The following is a 27,581-nucleotide window of genomic DNA, read 5'->3' as shown; positions in this document are numbered from 1 at the left end:
CACTGAAATTTTACCACTGTGGCCCTGTTCAGACTTGGTATTAACATCATTCCTGAGTGATCTGATCACAAGTGGGCAGCTCTGAGTACAGGGGTGTGAACAGCAGTGTGAACGCAAATGCGTCCTGGCCAGATTGAAGGACGGCCTACTCCACTGACCCTCTCTGCCACAAGCTAATGAGTCTCATCACAGTTTCATAATGAACCAAAAATATTTTATTATTTCTAATAGAAAAACCCTTATTTCACTGTAGAACTGTGCACAGGGCATTGATTTACTCGACCCCTTGTACCGGTCTCTCCCTCACTCACATTCTCACACACACATACACAGAAGCACAATGACAGACCCAGTCCATTGGATTTGCTAAAAACAACACCCCTTACTTGTAAAACCTGGGTTTCTTTGCATATGAAGCAGGGAAGTGAGATGTCATAAAAATATGTGGAGACATGCTTTAGAGCAGTTGTGAACAGATGTACTCAGATCTGACCACTTGTGATCGGATCACTGAAGACGCATGTTAATACCATGTCTGAAAAGGGCCTGTGTGTGTTTAAGTGGAAGTTATTCAAGACCTCAACAAGACCAGTCTTAGTGCTGTGATGTGGTCGTAATATTGACTATCTAGGCCCAAGATGTTCAGCAACTGAAAAATGGCTTTTTCAGGGCTTTTTCAGCCTTTTTTACGTGACCTGCAACAATTAACAGAGACTGTTTTCTGTCACAGGGCCCACAAATCTGAATCTGAACTTTCTTCAAGTTAGAATCTGTGGTTAAAGTGCAAAGTGTCAGTTTCTTTTTCTGTGCAGTGTGACTGCTGAAATCACCTAGCAAATTATAAAAAAACAGATAATTGGAATAATTTAATTGGTACAAATCAGATTTAACTGAAAACCATTTTGTCAAATAAAAAAAGTAGTGGTCATATCTCTTTCTTGTACAGGCTGGTAAACATGGTTGAGGTTAATATTATATGGTTACAGTTTGTTTTTATATTGATGTGTATTACATGATATGGGATATTTATGCTAAATAATGTTAGATAACACAAAAAGCTAAAAGCTGTACTCACTTGACTTAAGGATCACAACAATATTAAATAGATGTAATACTTAACACTTACACCAAGGTTTCCCACTACACGGAAGCTCAACTGAGGTCATTCACTTATAGGTTGATTTGGACAAAAGCATCTGCCAGATGAATAAATGTAAATGTACAACATGATTAGATCTTTATATTATTAATTGAAATTAATTGTAGCCTAGCTCTATATGAAATTACTTAATTTGTTTTCCCTTGCCATAAAAGGTTTGTGTTCTCAGCTTTAATCTTGGATATTAGATTTTCTTGTTTAGACCAAACCTAATTTGTTGTCCGTTTCCGGTACCCTCCAGGTTGAGGTTTCTGTAATTGAGAAAATAGATGCCAGTGTACGTTAATGAGTCACCATCCACTTCGATGCAACTCTGACCTATTTTTCTTCTCTCTTTCTCTTCTTCTCAGAAACCAAAGAAGCCACCTCCACCATCAAAAAGCATAGGTAAGGAACACCTTACACCCTCACCTCATTAAATGCTTTCAGCTCAGGGGTAAGTGTGAGGAAAGGGTGACGAGTCTTGCAAGTCGAACACAGTAGTTCTCTAACAAAAGCAAACTTAATGTTGAATGCTTTCACTTTATATTCAATATGATATGCAGTAATATGAGTTATAATTGTTGTATGTCTTATCATATAGGTTTTAGTCATTGCTCAAATATTTAATGGATATTTTCTCATTTACCTCACCCTCAAACTGAAGTCAAGTGTTTAGTACGTAATCTATGGACAGGCATTATCACCAAGACAATTTGCAAATGTCACCATTGAGATGGGCAAATACCATAGGTTGTGTGATCCATTATTGGATACAGATACAGAGACTGCCAGAAGAATGTAATGAAAGACAAATACATATAATTAAGGATATAAATAAGACTGTGAGCTTGATAGTAGAATACAGTCTTGTAATATGATGGGGAATTTAAAAAATATGTTGAAAGGAGGAAACATGTCACTATCTGATGGTTGCTCCATGCAAAGGGTGTGACATTTTGCTTTTAAAATAAGAAAGCCAAGTCACACAAATCAGGGTGTCACTATTTTTTTAATACCACATCAAATACAATTTTAATGCCTTTTTCACAATTAGACCAGACAGTATGAAACTATGATGGCAAACCAGTAGAGATAAAATTACCTAGAATTATTAAATATAGAATTATACTATTTTATATAATAATATATATATTATATTTATATATTATATTTTATTATATAAAACTGCTATATTTTATATATAATATATAAAAATACCCTAATCTTTTCATTACTTCCTAGCAGTATATAACAATAATTTCTCAAGACATTATTCATTAAATCAATGCAACCTGGACCCAGATGATAGGTATAAAATGGATGGATGGAAAAACCAATTAAAACCTATTGATTCATTTCAGGTTTTTCTAGAATTGACACCAGATAACCTTCCTTGGTATTGTTAGTAAGCAGAAATGACAAGTTTGCCTCATAGTGCTGACTGACTGGCCTCTGCAGTCACAGTCTCTAACAATCCCATTTCTAATTTATAGTTTCACCTTTTGTAACCAACATTATTGCCTACAGCAAAAGAAGAAAAAACAATTTAAGACCTTTGTCAGTGAAATTAAATTAATTTCCTAATTTTTATTTATTTATTTATTTTTTAAGTAAACTCAATTTAATGTTATTAGGGCATTTCAGGACCTGCTGATATCCTGCTGTTGTGCAGTGTAGAGTATAAAGTATTCAGACCCTTTCACTTTTTACACACTTTATTTCATTTTAAGTTTATAATATTGTCATTTATGTCCATCAGTCTGCACTGAATGACCTGTAATGAAAAAGTGAAAATATGGTTTTAGAATTTCCTTGCAAATTTATTAAAAGTCAAAAACAGAAATCTCATATAACCCACCAAAATTAGCGAGTGTAAGCGTTATTTTCTTCTTTTTTTATGCGGGTAAACCCATCAATTTAAAACTGCCAATCGAGTTTTCCTTTCTGGTTGGACTGAGGACACACACAATTGCAAGAAGTGATGTGGTCACATGCACTTAGAGCACACACACAGATGCAGTGGAGGGAGAGTGAGCTGCTAGCCGCCCTGCAAACTGGTAAAGGTGTCAGAGCCTTTGTCTGAGAGGCTTCGGTTGGTGATTATGTGTTTTTTGGGGTTGCAGCTCACTCTTTTATCCCCGAGCGCAGCGTAGCCGTGGTGTTTCTGGTGTAACATCTCTGTGCTGGACAGGTGACAGGCCTGTGCCTGTGCTCTGAAAGATGTTACAGTAGAAAAAGAAGTGAAAATGAACATGTGTACCAGGGTGTTGCGTTTACATCAATGTCGGTTGGACCTGATAAATATCCGTGTCTAATTAATTAATTAAACATAGTATATCAAAGATATGTTGTGATATTTTTCCTTATGTGTTTTATGTATACTAGTTTTCATATTGATGATTTCCAGGAGGTTAGTAGTTTACAAAATGATTCCACTAATGTGATCTTGGAGTTGATTTCTACAAATCTAAGTCAGTTAAGGCATCATGTGTCTTCAACAAAAATCTACCTGTGCAAACCAGGTTTGTCTTGTTCCCCTAATATAATGCTTTCAAACCCACGGGCCACAGACCAGTGCCACACCACGCCACGGAACATTTGTTCCAATTTCTGTAGAGCAAGGAGGAGAGATGTAATAATAACCAAATGCCCTGGCTGCTCAGCAAGAACAGTGCTGATGTAGAAATAGTTGCAGAGGAAAAGAGGTTGAGGGCCCCTGCCCTAACTTTATAAAGGAAACTGCCTTTGTTGTTTGCATCATGTCAGAAATCAGGTTACTGCTGAAGAAGGTCAGTAATTACATTTCTTAGGTGCATGCAAACATATTTAGGTCACACAAGTGGTTTACCAGGAGAAAGTAAATGATGTGCAGGCACTGATACACACACAGGTACTAAACCTTAAATGTTGAGTTGTGATTCAACCTGATACTAGTAAGAAATTTCAAAGAAAAGCCCTGTCGCCAAACATGCGAGTCAATATTACATGAAGGTTCAGTGTGTCTGTAAAAGTAGTGATTGAGATCAGCAGCAACAGCTACAATTTGCAGATTGCACACTTGCTTCACTGCCCTGCAGTCTGCACAGGAAGAAACAGAATTTGCATTCATACCCTTCTACAACAGCATGGTATTGCATTTTGTGTGTGTGTGTGTGTGTGTGTGTGTGTGTGTGTGTGTGTGTGTGTGTGTGTGTGTGTGTGTGTGTGTGTGTGTGTGTGTGTGTGTGTGAGTGAGTGAACATGTGTCTGTGCACGACTTCCTGTCTGTGATGAGATTGTTTAACATACTGTATGTCTCAAACAAGCAAAACCACAAAGGAGTGCATACAAATAAACAGTGGTGTTTTGTGCCAGAGATAAAGATGAGCCATGAGTATGTGACTGTCTCTCTATATATGGCAGTGTATGTGTTTGTGTGTGTGTCAGAGAGGTGAGGTGTTTTTTTCTTTTCTTTTTTTTGACGTAATTGATCTTGCGAAAGTGTGCGTTCCCTCTTGTTGTCTGTCGAGTCTTGAGTCAGTCGGGTCAGACAGACGAGGTGACTTTTCTCTGGACCATGTTTCGTTTCTCAGGTCTCAAACCGGAGGTTCCCAGTGCAGACAAGAAACCTCATCCCATCAGGACAGAGGACAGAGGTACGGTCAGACTCTCCTCTCCTCTCCTTTCATTTCATTTCATTTCATTTAGCTACTTCCCTCTTCATCCTCCCAGTCTCCTCTCATCCTTTCATTTCCTTTCCTTCACTGGTTTTCCTCTATTTCACTCATTTCTCTCAAGATTTGTATGGTTTTGTTCCTGTTGACCAGAGTAGGGAGTAGAGAGATTACAGCCCCTCATTTGTTTCCCTCCATGGCCCTCTGAAGCCGTGTTTCTACACTTTTTCTTCCACTGCTTTCAGCGTATTCATCCCTCTCACTCCTGCTGAAGCTTCTTCACCTGTGCTAGCTCACAGTGCTCCCCCTTCAGGTGTTCTTGGAGTGAGAAGCAAAACCGATCAGATTAAGGCAGTATTGTCTCTTACTCAAGACAATGTTGCAGTTGCACTCTTCCTCTTTACTCCCATTGGGTCATGTGTGACTCTTCTGAGAATGACAATACTGTGCATCGTGGGCAGTTTGCAGAAATATGAGTTCACATCCAGCATAAAAACTCCTCAAGGTTGAAACCTTGTTTGATTAAAAAATATTTGGAGGTTGTTTTGTTTTATTAATTTTTTTTTTATAAGTCACTTTTGTTGCTGGTTGTTCAGGTCTGAGGATGGTGAGTGTTAATGATACTCTACCACCACTGGCTGCGATGGAGCTGAAGTAAACTCAGCCTGTGGTTCAAATTGTAAAATGAGCTGGAAAACTATCAGGGAAAGAAAACAGTCACTTAGCGAGGACTCAGATATCCCTCTGTTTCCCTGTGAAGCCGTAAATACAAGTGAAACGATTGTGTCCTGTTTGGGATCAAGTTTAAGACAAGTTTCGAAAAGATGCACTGAAACAATCATGTTCTGATGCTAACTAGTGACTAGTGTGACCAGTAAAATTCTGAGAAGAACAGGTTAGTTTCCACCACAACTGTCAAGTGTTTCCTTCTAAATGTTTCTTGTGCTTTTCTTTGTTTTTTAAATCTTTTTTATTTATTTATTTATTTTTTTGGTTCATCGAACTTCTGCTTCCTGTGTGTGTGTGTGTGTGTGTGTGTGTGTGTGTGTGTGTGTGTGTGTGTGTGTGTGTGTTTGTGTGTTTCTTTTAGCATATTTTACTAATTTTACTAATCATTTTCACAAGTTTTCCTAATAACTTTTTGTCTGTTAACAAATATTTTGGTGATGATTTAACTATTTTCGTATATTTCTTAATTTTATGAAAAATTTCTTTTTGTAATTTTTTATTTAATTTTCATTTTTGACACGTATTTCCGGAAAGGTCTCAAGTCTCTCCAGTTTCCCATATACCCATATAACATATGACAGAAATGTAGTACTGAATCATACTTCGAAAAAGTAATGAGGAGGAAAATTAACTGTTAATAAGCAAAAAATAAAAAGATTTTCATCTGTTAAACAAACAGCTCAGTTCTGAAGTGGCTGCTCTGTGATTGCAGGAAGCGTTCAGGCTGTTTTACTTATGTAACCACATGTTCAGTCTCTGTCATGTCACTTTTGGTGAGAAGACGATGTGTTGCCAGTGCAGTTTCTGTGTTTCTATCTTCGTGAGCCACACACAGGAAATTAACTGTGTGTGTGTGTGTTTGTGTGTGTGTGTGTGTGTGCGTGCGTGCTTGCGCACATTTGTCTCCAAGAACTTGCCTAAACTGCAGCATCAGTGTTGCATCTTTTGCACCATTACAGAGCTTTGTTAATCAATATTAAAACTGATTAATGATAACAATGGAATCGTAATAGTTCCTTTTTATATAATTATGAAACTGATGATTTATGGTTAAAATAAATGTAGAATTTCCCAGTCTGACCTGCTCCGTCACAGCGTGTGAACGTTTAGTGTTCTTGGAGAAAAAAACAATAATGATAATAACTTAGACTAAAGATCTGTTAATCAAAACAAAGGCAAAACAAAACAACACAGGGAGGCTGCTTTCGCATGTTAACATGACGCCGAGCAGTCATTTTGTCATGTTGAGTACAGAGACCAGTTTCCCACTGAAAAAAGTGTAATAGTCTCAGACTTTTGGACCCCACCGTCAGTACATAACATCTGAAGATTTTCTAGGTGCATCCATCATCATCTTCTCCCTCCTTAAATATCTGTTGGTTCTGCCCAGCAGCTACTAAAGCTGAGTTCCAGTGAAGCATATAAATCTTAATTATTTATTTATTTAATTTAATGTCATTTTTAGCTTGCAGCTCAGGCGATTGTCAGTTAGAGTCATTTTCAGAAAAGTTTATCCCCACATATTAAACAAGTCCATGCTAAGCCTGTCTTTCACATGCAAAACACATGCAGCATTTAGAGCATAAACAACACACGCAGATCTGATTTGACAACTGTTGAGCGACATCAACAGTAGTGTAGATAACTTTCTTCCCTCACTGAATGTAAACAGAATAAATATGTTTTAGACCAGTTAAGACTCTATTAATGGAAGCAGTAAATGTCATTGGGTTGATAAAGTAGCAGTCTAAACATGTTTGTATGTTTACTGGATTTGTATCTTGCCAGAAATTAAAATTAAATATTGACTCTCATCTCCTGTTATTCCAAAGTGAGTTTTTCTTGTCATCAGTAATGGAAAACATTTTTGTTCAATTAAAATACAAGGAAGATTTGAAGCCAATCACAGGTTCAAGTGCTGAATTATTTGAATCAAACAGTGACAGCAGCTCAGTTTATATCAGGGGTCTCCAACCGAGAGCTCTGAAGGCAGCTGTGGCCCATTAATTAGAATGTCGGTGGTTCGGTCCCCGGCGTCTCCAGGCTGTGTGTTGAATTGTCCTTGGGCAAGATACTGAACCCCACATTGCCCCTGATGGCCGACCCATCAGTGTACAAGTGTGTGTGTGTGGGTGTGATGTATGAATGTGTGAGTGAATGGGTGAATGTGGGAGTATTGTAAAGTGCTTTGAGTGGTCAGTAAGACTAGAAAAACACTATACAAGTCCAACTCCAAGTTGAAGCTACTTTGACAAAATAAAAGGGGCTGAAATCGCCTCATGTCTTTTATTTCTGGTTACATTTATTCACATATTGTATCCAAACACTCAAACATTTAGATAATTTAACAAGTCATCAAATATCAACATCCCTAACCCACATTTTGTACCATAAACATCTGAAACACACAGACATGATGACACCACTGTAATTAAACCTCCACAAATCTGCTCAGAAATCAGAGACAAAAGAAGCTTGTCAGTCAGTGATCCAGTGACAGTTGTCAGTACATCCAATGGTACATAACAAACAGGAACCTCAAATAGCTAATTTCAGTACACTTAATATCACAAGATGTAAACAAACATGGGCTCATCCCATGTAAAAAAAAAATGGAGCTCAAGTTGAAGCTCACAGCTTAACTCACTTAATCTAAAGCAACATATAAGTTTAGTTTCTATCTGTTCTGTTAACCAGAGGAGTTGCTATGACTGCATGTTGCCGACAGCATATCTGATGTAAACAAACTTGAAAGTGTAACTCATTTGACTGACAACTAACAAGTAATTATTTGGTGTTGAAGAGCTGAGGGTCTGTGTGTGTATTTGATTTAGTTGCATTTGCAGTTGATTTACTGAGTGAAGTTGTGTTGCCTAAAGTTTGTACACTGAGTTATGTAGAGACGCCATGTTGTAGTAAAATATGACATTTACAGTGAGGTGAAGGGGCAGCATGATCAGCATCACCTCTTCCAGGTCACCAGAGATCAACAGTCGCATTTGTAGCTCAGTTGTGTAACAGTTGTGTGTCTGTTTTCCCCTGGTACAGTAAATAAAGCAGAAGCTCTCCTCTTTAACCCCAGTGCCCGCAGGGTTTGATGTTGGCACCCTTAGATGGGTCTTTCACATCTCTGCTTTAACCTTTTCAGACACACTCAAGTGTTAGTCACAAAGTGCAAATGCATGTGCCCACTCACTCTCCACTCCTTCGTTTTTTTTTTTTTGTGTGTGTGCAAGTCCTCATTTTGGTAATTGGTGTTATTACCAGTTAGCTGGTTCCACCGCACTCGATGCCTCTGTCTTCTTTCTGCCTTTGTTGTTTCTTTTGCTTTTTCATCCCTCTGCCTCTGCGCCTGTTTGTTACATCAGCCTCTGCTTCCTCTCTTCTTTCCTCCGCTCGTTTCCCACCAGGTCCTCGGGGATGTGCGGTCTCACAGTCCCATGAGGCTTAGTTAAGTTCAGCGTGAAGGGACCAGCAGATAAACAGGGCTGAAGACTTCACACTACAGCTGTGTGGTGGAAAAACAGCTAATTACTGCAGTGGCTGAAAATAACATTATAAAACGATGTATTTTCTATTTTTTATGAAACATTTTGTTGTTGTCATGATAAAATAAAAGTGAAATGCCTATAATCAGTTAAAAGAAAGTAATCATATAAAAATAATCTAATTTTAAAATTGAGTTAATAAAGTAGCCTGTTGGCCTTTCTAACCTCCTCTAATCTCAACCTTTATAATATTATTTATATATATTTTCTCATGCTCCACTATTGTTTTAATGTAAAGAATATCATTTATTTTGAATTTCGAATTATTTCCAGGGAGGTATTAACTTTATCTTTTGACTTTGTTCTTTTAAACAAGTTACATAAATATATCTTTAACTAGAAATAGTTTCTTTTCTGAAATTGTTTTTGGTAGTGGTTTCCATAAAATCCTGATGATACTCATCCCTACCACTGTAGATGTTGTACAGGTGGTAACGGGAACTGTCAGTTCAGAAATGCCAAACCGGATTTGGTCTCCACTACATAGTTTGTCCATCGTCACAATGACAAGTTGATCTTTTTATTGTTAAATGTCCTGCTCAGTATGAACCTTGGTCACAATTTAAAAGAAGAAGAAACAAATCTAAGGGATCCCTCTGATACGATATATTACAGGTACAGTTTTTAAACCCCAGATCTGAAGTTTTCATCTGACTCTATTTTTACCAGAAGCCTCTGTGGACATTTAAGTCACATGCTTCATGATTCATTTGTGAAGCAAAGCTGTTGGTCTGCACAGGGTTCAGACTGTGGTTGAACCGGCTGATGGATGGATCGAGAGGTTCACTGTTGTCATTTTGTGCAGCCACAATGTTGTGAACAGTCAGCTCATGTATTTCTGCTACAGCACTCCATAATGTTTTTTTGAGATTTTGAGGACATCGTGAAAGTTTCTGTGGTTCATCATCTCCTCCATATTAGTTCAGAACAAAATATCATCATAAAGTAAAAGAGGTAACGGGGCTGACTATTGACTGTTTACTTCAGTTACTGTGTGTAATTATGAAGTTGATGGCAGGAAGTTGAGATTTAGTTCTGTCCGTTTAATTATTGGAGATTCAGTTCTTGGAGACTGTGTTTCTCTCTTCTCACATCATTCACTGTTTCACCAACATCTTCTCCACCTTCCCTGTGGCAACTCTTCCTCAGCTCTTCTTTCTCTGTTTCAGTCGACAAGCCCACGCCAGATCCCAAACCATCCAAGCCTGCGGCACCAGTGGTCCCACCCAAGAAGCCGATCCCCCCTCCAGGGAAAGGCAGGCAGGGAAGCATCCCACCAAAGAGGCCTGACAAGCCTCTCGCTCCCTCGCCAAACCTCAAGTAAGTCTCCCCATCAACAATGCAGTGTGTTTGTTCATCTGTCTGAGCACCACTGACCTTTTAAACTAAATGGGTCCAGTGCTTTTCTTTCCATGCAGCCATGATTTCATGAAGGTATTTTTAAGAAATAATGTTCTACAGAAAGGAAAGAGTCGACTATAATAACTAAAGAAGAGGCTTTTGCAGCGCACAGATTGGAGGAGTTCACTCATTTCATGTTGTTTCTTTTTTCCATTTCTTTTCCATTCCTCCCTTTTTGTAGGCACAATGGAGAGGTGCCTTCCACGCGACCAAAGTCCGACTTTGAGCCATTATTGCCCACCAAACCCAAAACGCTGTCTGGAGACTGGGGGGAGAAGTCCTCTGATACGGGTATGTTAAGCACAGATTATTTTAAACCACAATCAAAATCCTGAATAATGAGGAGGGTTTGTTTTGCTTGAAATCTTGATCATTTTTGATGAACACACTCGCTCTCTCTTAGTTCAAGAGTGAGCTGCAGTCAGGTATAAAATTAGTTTTCTTCTCACCCTGACCACCAGAGCGGTTTTTCAGTCTCTGTCTTTTGGCCACAAGCTGTCGATGAATGAGCTCAGCAAATGATGTTTCCTGTGCCACCAAACATCTCAGTGAGTGACGGCTCCCAGACAGTAGCTGGGCTTCTGTTGCAGTTTTGTACAAAATAGAAATGATTTTCTTTTATTTCTTTTATTTTTTTTTCCTCAGCTACAGTCAGTCCTCCGTACCTGAGACCTTTATAATGGGTCAAACTGAATTAGGAGCTACATTTCAGGCTCAGATGCTTCGTAGAAAAAATATATCATTATTAACCGGGAACTGTGGGAAATATTCCACATTAACTTGTCCCACCCAGAGTTCCCTCACATCAACACTTAAAAAAACTGTCAGTGAACAGCGTTCAGCTTTCAGTTTTTGCTTTAAGCTGAGTTTGGAAAAGTTGATCTGTGCATCAGCATGCAAATGTGCCTTCAATAAATCGGTGAAAGTCGAGAGGAGGATGTGCAGCTTTAATTGACATCACCTCCGATATTGAAAGCACTGCAGTGTGCGTCTGAGAGAAATCAAAAAAGACAGGAGGTGATAAAGAGACTGTGGAAAGGAGCAAGAACTGACATCATTGAAAAGATTAATAGTTTGGAGGTCGATGTTTTGAGAGTAGAAGAGTTTCATGATAAATGGAGGCTCGGGGGAAACGGGGAGGGAGGTGGAAAGGTCACGGAGTAAAGACATCTGATACAGATTTAATGGATCTGACCTGAGGGCATTTCACCGGAGGGCTCTGTGTTTATGACAGTTGCAGGTGGTAAAGAGCTGCTAAAGCTCCTCAGTGCTCACCACGAACCAGTCTCACACACATAACCGCAGAACATGAAAATTCAATCTTCCCTGCTGCCTTCGAGCCGCGGCAGGTCACCGGAAGGTGCAAAGTGCTGTTATGACAAAGTTTTCAGTGTCACATAATAAAAGTCAAAATGACTCATTCTTTCCTTTATTTGTGTACACACGTGTACACCCTCATAAACAAGTTTTACCTTAAGTTACCTTGCAGTTTTTTGTTTTTTTTTCCTTTATTGTTGAGATAACGAGAAACAATAGATGGATGACAACAAAAACATTTATAGACATGTATGTAAAAATGATGTATTCTGTGAGTCTATATTATGTGTGTGTGCACGTGTGTCGATGTTTATATGAGAGTAAATCATATGAATCTGTGCTTAGTGATCGTGGGTAGACTAGTATATGGAGTAATCAGTGTGGCATTGTGGGAATTAATGGGGAAGAGTGAAAAAGAAAGTATGACAAGGATCTCAGTGATCAGATTATGTCTTGGCCTATGTCAAGATAATGTTTAACCGTAACCCTAACTTATAATTATTATTATTTGTAGTATTAAATTAATATTACATTTAATTTGCCTTGCTTTATAAGTGTATATAATTGATGCTTGCAACAGCATGAGCTCTCACACTGCGACCAGCTGCCTGTTTGTTGTGCCCCAGTGCTGAGCAGATCTATAGACTTTTGAGGCTCTGTCCAGTTTGGCACCTTCTATCATCTTAGAACTCCCTTTATGACCACATGTGCTGCGTGAGATCCTCAGGATCCCAAACTCTCAGCTGAAAATGTGACTGTGCATTTGCTATTGGAGCCCCCAGACTTTGTGCCCTGCCCGAGGAGATCACTACTCAAAACATACTTTTATTAAGTAGCTTTGAATTCTTGATTTTACTTATTTTATCTTTGGTTTATACTTTTGTTTTTTACTTTAGATTTTATTGTTTTAACGTACATATTTGTTTGTTTTGTTTTTATGTACAGCACTTTGTAATAAGCAGTTAACTGCCTACCCTGAATTCTCAAACAGTGGTTTTTATTTACCTCCACCGCTGAAGGAACCAGTCATTTTCTATAATTTTAGAAGTATGTGCTTTCCAGTTCTAGTAACATATTTTAATTTTCCGTTGGTGCTGCTTTCTGTTTCTCTTCGAAACAAAATATTTTCATTCACTAATGAAATACAGTTGATCTTTCTTTGATAATTGTGTGAAGTAAATGAAAAGTCCTTTTCTTCAGAGGTCTACTGTACCACAAAGGAAACTAAAAACACAAGCATGTCATTGACAATGAATGGTGTCAATCCAACTAATGCTGGAATGCTGGAGCTATATGTGTTCAGGGTTCATAGTTATTGAAGCTGAGCAGGACAGTGAAAGCCTTTTGATTATTTTCAATAAACATGAGTGACACCACTTCCAAGGGACCATGATTAAATCAGAGTATGGCCTTATTCAGTGTAAAGAGAAGTTGATGGGAGTTGCAGGAAACTCGTGTTCAGCACACACACACATGGCCTAGTAAGCTCTAAGATCATTTACTTTGTTTAACTCTTCTGTTTTCTTCAGAGGTAAAAAAAAAAAAAAAAAAAAAAAGGCTCTCAGGCAGATAGAATACAATATTTCTATGGTGCTAGCTTCAGCCTGTTGGCTAAGAGGTGGAAATCCTGCCTAAGGAAATGCATACTCACAGTGTCAGAACATGCCATTAGCTGAGCATAAAGGCCTGTGAACTGAGCCATGGACGTGCTCACACCCTTAAAATCCATAAAGTCTAAAGTGCATTTTGTAGTTACACAGAAGTTTGAGACGATAAAATGTCCAGAGTGTGTAACTTTTAGTGTGTTGCTTATTTGTTTCTAAATGTGACAGATTTTAATGAAATGTAGAATTATTTTTGTGATTTTTGGGGGATTGATTTCCTAAAATATGTCTTAATCTCTCTAGGCTGAGAACAGCTTTTGTCTGCTTGATGGACCGTTTCACAGTTGAACATATGAGCATATTAAATGGGTCATTTTGCGCTTGTTGTTGTCATTAGCTGGCAGGAAATAAACCTGTGCCCAAGCTGTTTGCCAGCATTTACAGTGCATCCATATTGAATAAAATTCAGTTACACATGTTAGTTCCCTTAGTCATGGCTGAGACGTGCTCATTAAAAAAAAAAAAAAATTCCTTCCTCATCTCTTTCTGTGTCTCCGCCTCTCATATCCTCTGCAGACCTGATGAGTTTTGATGAGTTGTCGTCTACCTCAGAGAAGCTCTCTCACCCCACTGCGAACAGACCAAAGATGCCTGGCAGGAGGCTGCCTGCCCAGTTTGGTGGAGGACAATCGGTGAGGTTTCCATGAGTAATCAGTACACTCGCACACAAACGCTAAATTCACAACAGGGTCCCTACACAGGTCAGAAAAAGAGTTTAGTAAGTTTCAGGTCATTCATACTTACAAAGAATCTGGAAGCTTTCTTTCTGCTTTTCTTCCCATTTTCCATTTCACCACAGATTTGTTTTCATAGTGACAGATGGGATGTCAGAGCACTGGTGCAGGTGGATGATCAGGTGTCACAGTCAAGTCCCACACACTGTATATCAAATAGCATTTCCATTTTAGATCCAGTTCCAGTTGGCAAAATAGCCAGTTTTGTAAAACTCAGAAACTGACAAGCCTCTTTCAATTTGTAAAGAGCAACATGGAAAACATGTTGGTAGCATTGGAAGACTTCAAATACCGTATTTTCCACACTATAGGATGCACTGGATTATAAGGCGCACTGTCAATGAATGGTCTATTTTAGAACTTTTTTCATATATAAAGCGCACCGGACTATAAGGCGCATTAAGCGAAACAAAACAGTCAGATAAGTCAGTCAAACTTTATTAAACGCGTTCACAATAACTCTCAACATTGTTCAAACGTTAATGAGCGTATTCACAATAACTCCCAACCTTGTTCAGTTGTAACACGTAAAAAAAACACAGTCTGATACCACTAAATCAAACGTTAGCGTATTCACAATAACTCCTTATAGGTCCTTATACACACACACTGTAATATTATGGTGAAGCACAGTATGTATTACTCCGCGACGCTCCTCACTACGATAGCCGTAATGCTGCAAGCGGTGCAGCTTTGCAGTTTACCAAAGTCGTTCTAAAACATTTTGACAGAGCGCCGTGAGCACTGTGTACCACACAAAATCGCTTCGAGGTCAGTAAGCACAACCAGAATTAATCCATATATAAGGCGCTCCGGATTATAAGGTGCACTGTTGTTTTTTGAGAAAATTAAAGGCTTTTAAGTGCGCCTTATAGTCCGGAAAATACGGTAACTTCATTTATAATTGAGCCGGTTGGACCATTGCTTTTCCAGTTTAAAACTTCTGCTGAACAATTGAAAAATCCAAATCACAGGAGCTGCAATTTTGATAAAGGTAAAATGTGTCACAACAGACCATTATTAATGAAGCATTGTGGTCCTGCAGAGGCACCCCAACCTACAAACCATATTCTCCAGATGTAAAGGAACAAGCTACTTTGCTACAGACCACAGCAAAAATCACATCATCATCATTTTTATACATATTTTTTTCAGTGACAGTGAAAAATTACCAATCCCACAATTATCATGACTCACGTCAGAATAGTTTTTTCTTTTTGACTTGTTCATGTTTATTCCACGACAGCTAAAATTAAACTTTTGTCTGTTGTGCTCTCAGAATGCTAGTGTCTACTTCACATATTTTGTGAAGGAAAAGACACATCGAAGTGTAACATGGCTCTACATGAATGTGGTGTTTGCTGCAGTTCAGCAAGACCGACAGAGTGATGACTCTTCCTCTAGAGAAATGATCCAACATCAAATGTCAGGAGAATCCTGCTGTTAAACTTTGATGCATATTATATCAGTATTTCAAGAAAATCAGCATCCTATCCAAATTAAATCTTTGAATTTTAGTTGAAAGCTGAACCTAATTAGATTTGATGAAGGATTTGAAAGGATTCAGCTCTGATAAAACGCTGTCAAACCTCTCTAATATCATAAAACCATATCCCTTTTATCATCAAATATGCTCGAGAAATTACTACCGTATTTTCTGCACTATAGGATGCACTGGATTATAAGGCACACTGTCAATGAATGGTCTATTTTCAAACTTTTTTCATATATAAAGCGCACCGGACTATAAGGCGCATTAAGCGAAACAAAACAGTCAGATAAGTCAGTCAAACTTTATTAAACGTTCACAATAACTCTCAACATTGTTCAAACGTTAATGAGCGTATTCACAATAACTCCCAACCTTGTTCAGTTGTAACACGTAAAAAAAAACAGTCTGATACCGCTAAATCAAACGTTAGCGTATTCACAATAACTCCTTATAGGTCCTTATACACACACACTGTAATATTATGGTGAAGCACAGTATGTATTACTCCGCGACGCTCCTGACTACGATAGCCGTAATGCTGCAAGCGGTGCAGCTTTGTAGTTTACCAAAGTCGTACTAAAACATTTTGACAGAGCGCCGTGAGCGCCGTGTACCACACAAAATCACTTCGAGGTCAGTAAGCACAACCAGAATTAATCCATATATAAGGCGCTCCGGATTACAAGGCGCACTGTCGTCTTTTTCAAAATAAAACAAAAATAAGAAGACGAAAAAACAACCCTTTCTCTCTGTATTCGTTTCCAAAACTAAAATAAAAAAACGGATAACGACTCGTTTTTTCAGTTTTCGATTTTATGCTCAAATGAATAATGGAAAAAACAGATAACGAGCGTTTCCCGTTTTGATCTGAAGCAAGTTCAGTGAGCCGGAAATGACCGTGACCCGGAAGTGGCCATCCCTGCCTTTACTGTGAGAGCCCGCAATTTTGTCTGCGCGGAAGAGGATGTAAATGTCCATTTTCCACGTTGGCTCTGCTGCTAAATCTTCTGGTTTCAGCTTCGGTCAATCTCCCCGGCGCCAGGCCACTTCCGGATCACGGTAATTTCCGGTGTAGGTACCAAATGTGTCCGCCCCATATAAAATAGGTCCACCCGGACACATTTGGTACCTACACCAGCTCACTGACAATTGGATGAAACGGGAAACGCTCGTTATCCGTTTTTCCCATTATTCATTTGAGCATAAAATCGAAAACTGAAAAAACGAGTCGTTATCCGTTTTTTCATTTTAGTATGGGAAACGAATACAGAGAAAAAGAGTTGTTTTTTCGTTTTCTTATTTTTGGTTTTATTTTGAAAAACTAATGAATGAATGATACACGGATTGATTATCACATGTATTTTGTTTCTATCAAAGTTAGTCAGGAAGCTGTAAACTGAAAATCAAATGAAAATACTGATGTAAAATATGCAATAAATAAAACTCTTGCCTCACAGCCCAACAAGGAATTGAGTGTGGAGAAATCTTTCAAGGCCATTGAGGAGGATGCAGCCAAACCAAAGCTAACAGAAACCAGGAAGGTAAGTTAGGGCACCGTTATTCACCTCATGAAATAGTGGAAATGTCATGTTATGCTTCAATAGCAGGATCCGTGCTGTTAGCAGCCTTCACATTTTTTGATTCTCTGAGATGTATCAACATTTATATTGTAAACCCAAATGAACTGTTGGCTGTTAGTTATTAAATGTGCATTGCAAACTGACGCTGTACACTTAGAGCCACAGATGGCTTGTTAGAGAGAGAAGTGCCACTCTGAAGTGTTTCGACATTTAGCGGTTTAGGGTTTTGTCTTTTTCCTGGTTAAGAAAAAAAAAACAACAGAGTGAAGAGTCTGCTGATCAGTAAACAGTCCAATGGCAGCTGACTGCACGTGTCATTTTCCTGCTCTGAAAGTTTAACTTGGATAGCAGTGACCAACAGCTGATGCTAAGACCATCTGTTAGCGTTAGCTATTGAGTGCTGACGGAAAGCAGACAATAATAAATAATAGTATGAATTACTTAGTACATGAGATGTTTGAGCTTATTATAATATTTATCTCTGGACATTAAGGGGTTAGCTGTGAAATTACAACTTTAGCTAACATCATTAGCATAGCACTCAAAGGAGACTGAGGATTAGCAGGGTCAATTTGGATGATATCCAGTATCAGCTTTGATTGTCAGTAGTTACTATTACTATGACCAGACAACTATCAGAGTCAAATCCATATATGATAATATATTAAGATACAAACTAATACTATAAGATTAGACAAAACACAGATTAAAACATTTGACATAGACCTGGTGAAACCAAGGGATGTACTTGCTAGATCTTCCTATTTTTCGTTGTCATTATTTCATAACTTCCTAAAACTGTTTCTAAAAAATGATGTAATCAAAATTACATATTAATATAATATGTCTCATTTTAATTCTCATATCATTTATCCATTATTTTGTAGCACTAAGTGTGTTGAGTTTTCAGTCTTCAGTCCAGTCTTGTTTGCCTACATGAAGACATCATCAAGTTGCAGGGTACGAGTAATGGTCAGATCCAATGAATCATCTTTTGAATAACAAGCCAAACAATCCTGTTGTGTGAAACAGCTCTGTGTTGGTCTTGCTGTTCTGCAGCAGTGGATTTAAATTCTCGTCCATCCTCCTGGTTCCACTCACACTGGGTTTAATTTGAGCCTCACCATTAACCTTGCATCACAAAAGCTTTACCCTTGGGATGCAAGTATTAAAATGAAAGGATTAAAACATCCCGTGACCAGCTTATACAGTGTCTGGGCTTACTCTGTCGATGCAGAGACGAGAATAACAATAAGAATATCGTTTTATATACATCACTATCCACAGGATGCCCCTAAAGAACACTGTTTTGTTCAAGTACAAAAGTTAAGAAGCCATTTTGATCATGGTTAAACAGCTAAAAACTGACATGAAAACAATGACAACACAAGACAGGAGAATGGAGGAGGAGGAGGAGGATGACATAAGCGCAGACATCACTCTCACACGTGAATTTGTGCAGCCACCTCATTCATTACACTTGCGAGACCTCAATGAACAAACACTCAGAGCTGAAGCAATTCGTCACATAATCAATTCAAGAGTCGCAAAATAAATTGGAAATTATTTTGCCTCTTGATATGTTGAATACAGTAAAGCAGAACATGTGAGCACTCAGGATACAGAGAGGATGTGGCCATTGACACTGATTAATTGGAGCTGCTATGGTAGACGTCAGAATCAACAACAAACAAAGTGGTACAATGTAGGTGAGAGTTTCCGTGGATACAGATTCAAAATTAAAGGAGCTATATGTTTTGCTACTGCTACATGGCTAACTCTAGCATCAACAGCTGTTTTCTTACCAGTCTAGAGGAAACATTGCGAGTTCAGCATCAAACTTCCTTTACTCACCAACAACTGTCTCCAGAGATGGAAAGCAACACCGATGTTAGCTCTTGTCTCTCTCATGTCTTTTCTTCTACTGAAGTTAGCATGCTAACCAGCTAGCCCCAGCCTGTTGGCCAGCACTTTTCTTATAGCAACTCACTGTAGCCTCCGGTCTGCCCTGAGGACCAAGCGCTGCTCAGGGGGCGTATTATAGCCTCCTGTCTTCTAAATGCAACAATGGCGGAAGCTCTTGTTAATCAACATTCACAACCTCCTGCTCCCGGCAAGGATCCATGTTCAGCACCAGAGAAAACTTACAAATAAAGAGAAAAGATAAAATAATATTACTACTACTGATATTTGCTGTATTGTTTTGCAAACTGAATGTATTTTGGTCTTGGACTGTTGGCAGTTTGAAAAACTGAAAACCTAGAAAACAGATGAATGTAATGAAAACATACAACGGGGTCCAAAAGTCAGGGACCTCTAGTCAAGATACTTTACGCTGAACTTTAGTACAAAGGAGTGAAGTTGGTTAATGCCACAGATTTGCTTAGATTTAACTGCTGACCTAGAATCAATGCAGAATCTTAAATATTTCTTTTTATTTTATATTCACTTATCTTCTAGTGTTCTCCATGTTTTCTAGTGATTTCCAGGTTTATGTGAAAATATTGGAGATTTTCAATGCAGTCTGAGACTTTTGGACTCGGTGGCTCACCTGGTAGAGCGCATACCATTAAGGCTTAGTCTTACCTGCGGCTGCATGTCATCCCCTCTCTCCCCAACTTTCCTGTCTCTCTCACTGTATCTATAAATAAAGGCAGAAAAAATAATAATAAAAAAAATAAATAAATAAGATAATAAATTTAAGAAGATGGAAAAAAGGGAAAATCAGCGCCTTATTAATTTCATCAGATGATGCAGAAATCAATATCATCACTGAGGCCGTGTGCACTTAGGCATTCATTTTACAAATCCAAAGAGTTTGATCCAAATAGCTCCTTCAACCTCAGGGACGACATCTGTGATCGTGAGTTTAAGAGATGCACGATCACCACTCACATAATGCAGTGTGTTAACATTGTACGGATCCAACACTCCCTCCCTTTTTTATTGCACCATCCACCTTTCTGAAAGAATGATGCAGACCTCACTTATGCAGAGGTAGAGCAGATCAACTTCTTTCCTCCACCCACTTCTTTTCTTACTTTCTTATTCCACTGTGTAATAGAAAAATAGAAGAAAATGAAGGTCAAATAAACTCAGCAGTGCAGACAATATCAACATTAAAAAAAAAGGTAAAAAAAGGTTTTTACCCACCAACGACCTCACACACAAACACACGAGTCAGTTAATTGGCATGTTCCAGACTGTGAAACACTCTGCTATGTGTATCTGTGAGGGCAGAAAGCGTGGAGCAAGGCAGACAGACAGAGACAGACAGAGGACCACCACCTGCTGCCCAGTCTCCCAGTTCAGAATTTCATTAATTGCCTCAGATGCTATCTAGTCTGGATTGGTCATGGTTAACTAAGACTAATTAGACCTGGCTGTTCAGCTGGGGGGTACACAGCATCGGACCACCCTATTGTTAAAAGGAAACACACACACACACACACACACACAGAGGCAGACAGAGCAGTCAGAGTAAAGCCTGGCTTGGAGCTCTCATAACACAACAGCTCAGACCTGCAGAGGTGAAATTACAGGACGTGGACTACGTGTGTCCTTGTGCTCACCCTCTTATTGTTTCAAAATGAGATTCTGACCCCTGTAACAGTTTCACCAATGGACAGTCAAGGAAGAGAGCAGAAGAAAGTATGCAAGCCCTCGGGGGTCAGGAGACATTACAGCCACTGAAGTCTGTGTTGAAACTGAAGAACTGGAACTACTGAGTCCAAATGGAAACGGTTCTGTTACAAAGACATTTAACAGGTTTACACTTTTTCATGTAGCTCTTTGTCAGAAGAATTGAAGAACGTTAAAACGACAACCCTGCCTTGATCTAAACAAAAAAACATTCAGTGTAGTGTTTAAACAAAACACAACGTGAGAGGAGTCAGATGCTCCAACACAGCGGCAGCCCTTCCTGAAATGATGGAGAACATCATCTGCTGCCATCACCTCGTGTTGCAGCATGATGTATACAGTCCCTGGAAGCATAAAACATCCCAGTTCATTTATGGCCTATGTAGTCACCAGACATGTTACCCATTGAGTATGTTTGAGATGCTCTGGTTCTCCATGTACGACAGCAGGTTCCTCCTCCTGCTAATATCCAGTAACTTTGCACAGCCATTAAAGAGGAGTAGTCCAACAATCAACAACCTGATCAACTCTGCACTGCATGAGTCAAATGGTGGTCATACCAGATAATGACTCGTTTTCTGGTCCACAACCCTCCCCCAAATACTTCACATCTCTAGCCCAAGTCACACAGTTCAGTGCCTGATAAATGTCTTTTTTTCAAAATAACACTTAATATTTTAAAGTGTCCTTTTATTGTGACTAGCACAAGCCACACCTGTGCAGTAATCATGTTCCGTAATAAGCAATCTTGATACGCCACACCTGTCAGGTGGATAGATGATGTTGACAAAGGAGAAATGCTCACTAACACTGATTTAAACACATTTGTGAAGAAAGTTTGAGAGAAAGGAGCCTTTTGTGTGGTTAGAAAAAGTCATAGATATTAGATTTTAACAAAAACAAGTGTTTTCATAGTGTTTTTATTGATATTTTTGTTCAGTGTACATAGATGGTTATAGCATCTGTGTAAAAACCCTTCATTGCATAGTCAAAGGCACGTTTGAGAGTTCAGTGATGCAAAAAAACCTTCGCTCTGCTCCTGACAAATGTGCAAGTGCATGTGCGTCACAAATCATGACTGTGATACAGGCCTGAATGCTAACCTCCCGACTGTGATGCAACGGTGAAATTGTTATGATATTTGTCCCTTTAGCAGAAGAGTGATCATTTCTATGATGAAATATTTGCTCTGCACAAAGGGTGACTGGATAATGTGATTAGTATGGAAATAATGTGAATCATGACCTTCAGTTGCGCAATCGCTGAACTAAATAAGGGAATATATTTTCAAAGAATTCTGTTCATCCCTCTAATACACCTCCACACCCTGATCTCTATCTACCTCCTCTTACATTTTTCTTCCTGTTTTTCAGCCTTCCACAAACACCTTATCCCATTCACCGTCTCTCCAAAGGCCCGCCATGGCCAGTGCCGAGACCAAGCTGAGCCCTGCGGCGGCGCCAAGCTCTAACAGCGTCTCTCAGAGCAGCAGGGCCCGGCTCGAGCCTGAGGAACCGAGTTCCCAGCTGGACGAGCTGAGGGGCCAGATGAAGGAGCTGCTGATGTCTGTGGAGCTGCTCAAGACCCAGCAAATGTAATGAGGCTCGATGTGCATGACAACTGGGTTTGAAGTGGAAAACTGAATGTGTCACGCAAAGTTTCTAAGCTTGTGGAAATGTTATTACTTATTCATCTTTCAAGAATACACTGGGTTTGACTGGGATGGGGCGAATTAAAGCGACAGTGTGAGGTGTGACCTGAATTATGAGCTATATTCATATCGCCCAAAGCTTTTTTCCAACCAATATTTCCTCCATTTTCCCCATCAAAGTGATGTTAGTTACTTAATATTGTATCATTATGTATCATAATACACTATATATAGATCTGTATCCGTAATATGGGTCACTGAGCATTACTCATGAATTCAGTGATTTAGATACAGCGGTTCATGCTGTTTTCTGTTATTTAAAACTCCACTGATGTTTGTTTTTTCTTTGAGAACATTTAAAATTTAAGTTTTGTTTTATATTAAAAGAAACATTTGCCATAGACTTTAAATTAACCGCACAAAGAACACACAGTTGTTAGGTCACATGTTTGAACCTTTTATACATACTGCAGCAGTGTACACCTGCTAATGAGCATGTACGTGTGTGTTTGTTTGTTTCCAGGAAAGAGATAGCGGACCTGCGACGAGAGCTGGATGAGGAGAGGCTAAAGCGCGTTTCCCTGCAGGTAACATTGATCCCCACAGCAACACACGCTGAGCTGTCGACATGCATTACTCTCATTAGTTTAGCCAAATATTGATGCTTTTTTTTTCCACACATGAAGACCTGGGAATAATGAAGCACATTCTCATACAGTCATCCATAACCTTGCACTCAGTTGTTCATATGAAAAGTGCCACATAAGGGGCGCGCCGGTAGCTCACCTGGTCGAGCACGTGCCGTGCCTTTGCTGCATGTCAATCCCTCTCTCTCTCTCTCTCTCCTGACTTTCCTGTCTATCTCTACTGTCGTTATAAAAATAAAGAAGAAATGCCAAAAAAGAAATGCCACAAAAGAAAATGAATCTATTCAAAGCTTTAGGAGATCTTCCTTATGAGCATAACTAATACATTTTCATAGTAAAATACATAAATGTAGCCACTGTGCCTCAGTGCCATATAATCTTCATTAAATCAATCTAGGTCAAGTTAACTTTGTCATTGTCTTCTTTGTTAAGATGTAAAGGAGCTATTTGTAAGTTTTCCTATGGCTACATAGCTAACATTAGCATTAATCGCTGTTTATTTACCAGACTAGAAGAAAAGTTGCAGCTACAGCCTCAAACTTCATTCCTCTACTCACCAAGAGCCGTCTCCAGGGGGGCAGAGCAACCCCCTTGTTTTGCTTCTATTTCCATTACTTCTATTCTTCGACTGAAGTTAGCATGCTAACAGCTAGCCACCCTCCAGTTGGCCTGTCTCGTCACTTTCTGATACAGAGTCATTGTATCTTCCAGTCTGTCCTGGACAAGGAGCGCTGCTCAAAAACGTCTTATAGCCGGTTGTATTGTAAAACGCTGCAATGGCTGAAGCTCTTACCAAGACTAGTAAGTACCAGTAAACAGCTGTTAATGCTAACGTTGGCTACGTAACCATAGCAAAACCTTACAAATAGCTCCTTTTTTAACATGTTCAAGTGAATGATTTTGCTGGAGGCACACTGGGCTCATGTTTTATCTTGTATTTTGGCCTTGGATACTCAGCATAGGGTCAAATGCACCGTTTAGGAGCATCCTGGTGGCCTAGGCAGATAACAGGCAGCTGCAGTGTCCCGTGCTTCAACACCAGGAGCAGACTTTTTCTTACATGTCAGCCCCATGTTTATTGTCCATCTCTACTGCGTCTTATCGGATAAAACTCCCTGCAGGGGTTGTTTTGAGAAAAGTGGCCATAAGGGAAACAGGGAGGAATCCACTTGTTGCATTGAGTTGCATTGAAACTCCAAAGTGGATTTTACGGAAACTTGAAAACAAATTTAAAAGGTTTTATTAGCACTGAGACAAACACCCCAACCAGTGTTTTTCTAGGAGCCAGTATAGCTTATTAGCACAGCGCTAGGTCGATCGGCTACTTAGCTTAGCAGTCCCCCGGGACTCTCCCTCGCTGCAGTGAGCAGCCTCCTTGGGCTCTGACGTGACCTGGAGTGTGACCATTAGATTTTTCTTGTGAAACAGCAGCGGTCGTGGCCCAGCCCTGCCCAGCAGGGCCCCCAATATAAATCACATCACAGGGGGAGAGAGCCTCCTGCAGAGAGCCCCAGGCATACACAGCCAACACAGCCAACACAGACACACACACACACACACACACACATAGGCAACTTGCGTTCCCTCAGGACTTCAGTCTTTTCCTCCTGGTTTGTTGCTGGGTGAAGCTGCATGTGTCTCACAGAATGTGTGATGCAGTGTGCAAAGACACACTCAGCTGCAGTCTTGTGCATTTGTTGTTTGAGGCACATAATGTGGGAGGAAGTGGTTGGACCATTGTATAGGGCTGATATGTACGATGCACTACATAATGATTCTGTAATCAAAGTAATGGTTACATAGTCTTTAATAATACCTTTGCTTTTCTTCACAGTTGTTGTTTGGGGTTAAAAAATATGCACTGTAGCTACACAGTAGTTAACAGCAGGGGCCAGACAGTGCCGGAGGTGGCTTGATTTAGATGTTTCCATAGTAGTAGTTGTAGTAATGAGAGTCTCAGGAACAAGCGGATGATTAGAATGGGTGATGAACAGCTTTCTCCTCTGCCTTCAGTAGAAAATCCTCTTCCTCTGCCTACACAAGTCTGTTATTTTCTTTCCCACCACTGTCTTTCGAGTCAGTACCCCCCCCTCCCCAGGGTCAGCTGAGAAAAAAAAATGTGTTTCCATGTGTAAAGCTGTGCTCTCAGTTTACAAATCTGGAGGCCATGGTTTTGCAAATCCTTGTGTGTCTTCCAGAGTGTGATCGACTGGAGACAGTCGACTGTCCATGATCTGCAGTGTTTTTGCTTTGAGTTGTTTAACAGGACTCTGTATATATTCACATTTTATAAAGTTCAGTACATTGGTTTGGTTTCATTGTGTGTAAAGGAAGGCAAATGTTATTGTTGCCAATAGGCTTTAATATATTTTTAGAATTTATTATTCCATATTTGTTTATTGCTTTCTTTTATATTTACGGCTGAAATATGATCAAAATCACAATATGACCAAGTGTAATATCCAAATAGCATGAGCTGCAGTTTTAAACATACCATAAATGAAACATTGTGGAGATGCCTACAAATCATATTCCTCAGATGTACAGGAACAGGCTTGTTTGGTACTGATACCTGCAAAAATCATATCATCTTCATTTTTATATTTTTTTCAGTGAAAATGAAAAATACCATTCCCACTTTAATCGTTATTTATATCACAATATCTGTCAAAATAATAACAATATGATTGTTTTTGCCCTAGTAATGATCAATTGGAATGTGTTTTTTAATTATGTTTGTTGAGTTCAGACAAAGCTTCATTTTTGATTTGGGTGACACATACGGTTTCGCTTCACCTTGGATATGTGCGGTGTAGTGATGTTTACTTTTAGGGACAATTAAGTCCTGTTTCTGAGGAAATTTCAGACTGTTTGTCTGATGGTAGCTGCAGTTTAAAGTTAAATCCACTTTGCTCCATCTGCAGATACATATGTTAATGTTGCTTTTTCAGAAGAGTAAAATGCTTGAAATCAATTTCCTAATCTGTTCAGGCCTATTTTATAACCAAAAGTGTCCTTGTGTTCCTTAAAAAATCTGTTAAGATGTTCTTGGATTGCAACCAAATACCTCAAACTTGTTCTTTTGTCAATGGCCTAAATCTCCATCATCTTTCATTGAAGTCTGAGAGTAACACAGGGGACCAAAGACATGTAGATAGTCAACAGAATAGACTTCGCTGGTCCATTAGTGACTTTCAAGGTCGTGTCCATAACCTTTTGAATATTAAGGATCGGTGTGAACACACTTTGTCAAACATTTGCTGCTCAGCTCCTGTTCTCATCCAGCATGGGGCTTCATTGTCATTCGAATTCTCCTAATCCCCGCCACTAAAAAATCCCTTCCACAGCAGGACCCCACCACCACTGTGCTTCACAGTGGGGATGATGTTGGCTGAGTCAGATATAGCACTGTGAATTATTCCGCCCAAGTTGGTCTAGATTCCCAGTCTGAGCATGTGTCCTGTGTGTGTGTGTGTGTCCTCACAGATGGAGATTGAAAAACTAAAGCGGACCGTCCACTCGACGTGAAGCTCGTGCTGCAGTCAACAGCAAGCCTCGATGTCAGCTGCTGGCCTGTCGGCCAACCAGAGAGCAGGAGGGCGGTTGAACAGCTGGAGAGAGGGTGGGGAATCAGACGAACCACCTTGAGCACAATCCTCTTTCAGTGATCTACAAAAAAAAAACTCTCCCCACATTTGTAAGATTTACATTTTGCACATATAATTTTTTTCAAGCTAGATGTAATTAAGTTACAGATGTATATGTTTCTCTTTTCTTTTTTTTTTTCTTTTGCCAACACGAGAAAACTGAGGCCTTACTTCAAACTACTGCGCTGGACTTGTAACTCTGCCACTCACACTCTCTCCCCTTCACTCTGGTGTTCCTCGAGCTCCTCAGGGAGGAGGTTCACTCTCAGTACTACTGACTTTGTATAAAGCAGGGGGCGCTTGTTTTCATCGCCTAATTTTCTTTCTCATATTTTTTTATGATGCACAAATAGTTGATTTTAAAAAAAAAAAGTAAGAAATTGTTTGATTTCAGTTAACGATTTTGGATCCTCACAACAAATAATTTTGTCTTTCTCACATGGCGCCTGTCAGCAGTACTCCACTCCATGGCTGCAGTGCTTCAGAGAGAGAGCTCCGCTTTCTGTTTTCGTTGTCTTTTATATGTTTTCTAGCATTCCTATCCAGGGTAACACTACTGTGCCTGTTAAAAAACAAAACTCTATTAAGTGTTTGTAATGGGAGCTTACATATACCACAATGGTGTCTGGAAAGTCTGCAGCATGACATTGTATGTCTATATTTTTTAAGTCTACTGACATATGCCTAGTCAAATGTTATATAGACGGCCTCATCTATGCTGGTCTCTTCTATTTT

At 39.3% G+C, this 27,581-nt stretch overlaps 1 protein-coding gene across 2 annotated transcripts in view; it reads left to right on the top strand.

Annotated features, from left to right (window-relative positions):
* The window catches only part of cd2ap (CD2-associated protein), a 69,361-nt gene extending 42,135 nt beyond the window's left edge, over positions 1–27,226 (top strand). For both annotated transcript variants that reach the window (XM_071478552.1, XM_071478551.1), the window contains exons 11-19: positions 1,510–1,546; positions 4,714–4,776; positions 10,241–10,391; positions 10,654–10,763; positions 13,970–14,085; positions 17,137–17,220; positions 22,275–22,495; positions 23,076–23,139; positions 26,686–27,226. In XM_071478552.1, coding sequence (XP_071334653.1) covers positions 1,510–1,546; positions 4,714–4,776; positions 10,241–10,391; positions 10,654–10,763; positions 13,970–14,085; positions 17,137–17,220; positions 22,275–22,495; positions 23,076–23,139; positions 26,686–26,727 — 888 coding nt within the window. In that variant the 3' untranslated portion in view covers positions 26,728–27,226. The remainder of the gene's footprint in view (positions 1–1,509; positions 1,547–4,713; positions 4,777–10,240; positions 10,392–10,653; positions 10,764–13,969; positions 14,086–17,136; positions 17,221–22,274; positions 22,496–23,075; positions 23,140–26,685) is intronic.
* The last annotated feature ends 355 nt before the right edge of the window (positions 27,227–27,581 follow it).

The sequence above is a fragment of the Trachinotus anak genome, unplaced genomic scaffold (assembly GCF_046630095.1).
Source record: "Trachinotus anak isolate AG129_WGS33_773 ecotype Australia unplaced genomic scaffold, CSIRO_AGI_Tana_v1 ptg000005l, whole genome shotgun sequence".
NCBI classification, from domain to species: domain Eukaryota; kingdom Metazoa; phylum Chordata; class Actinopteri; order Carangiformes; family Carangidae; genus Trachinotus; species Trachinotus anak.
Note: the sequence above shows the minus strand (reverse complement) of the source record. Positions and strands in the feature narration are given on the sequence as shown.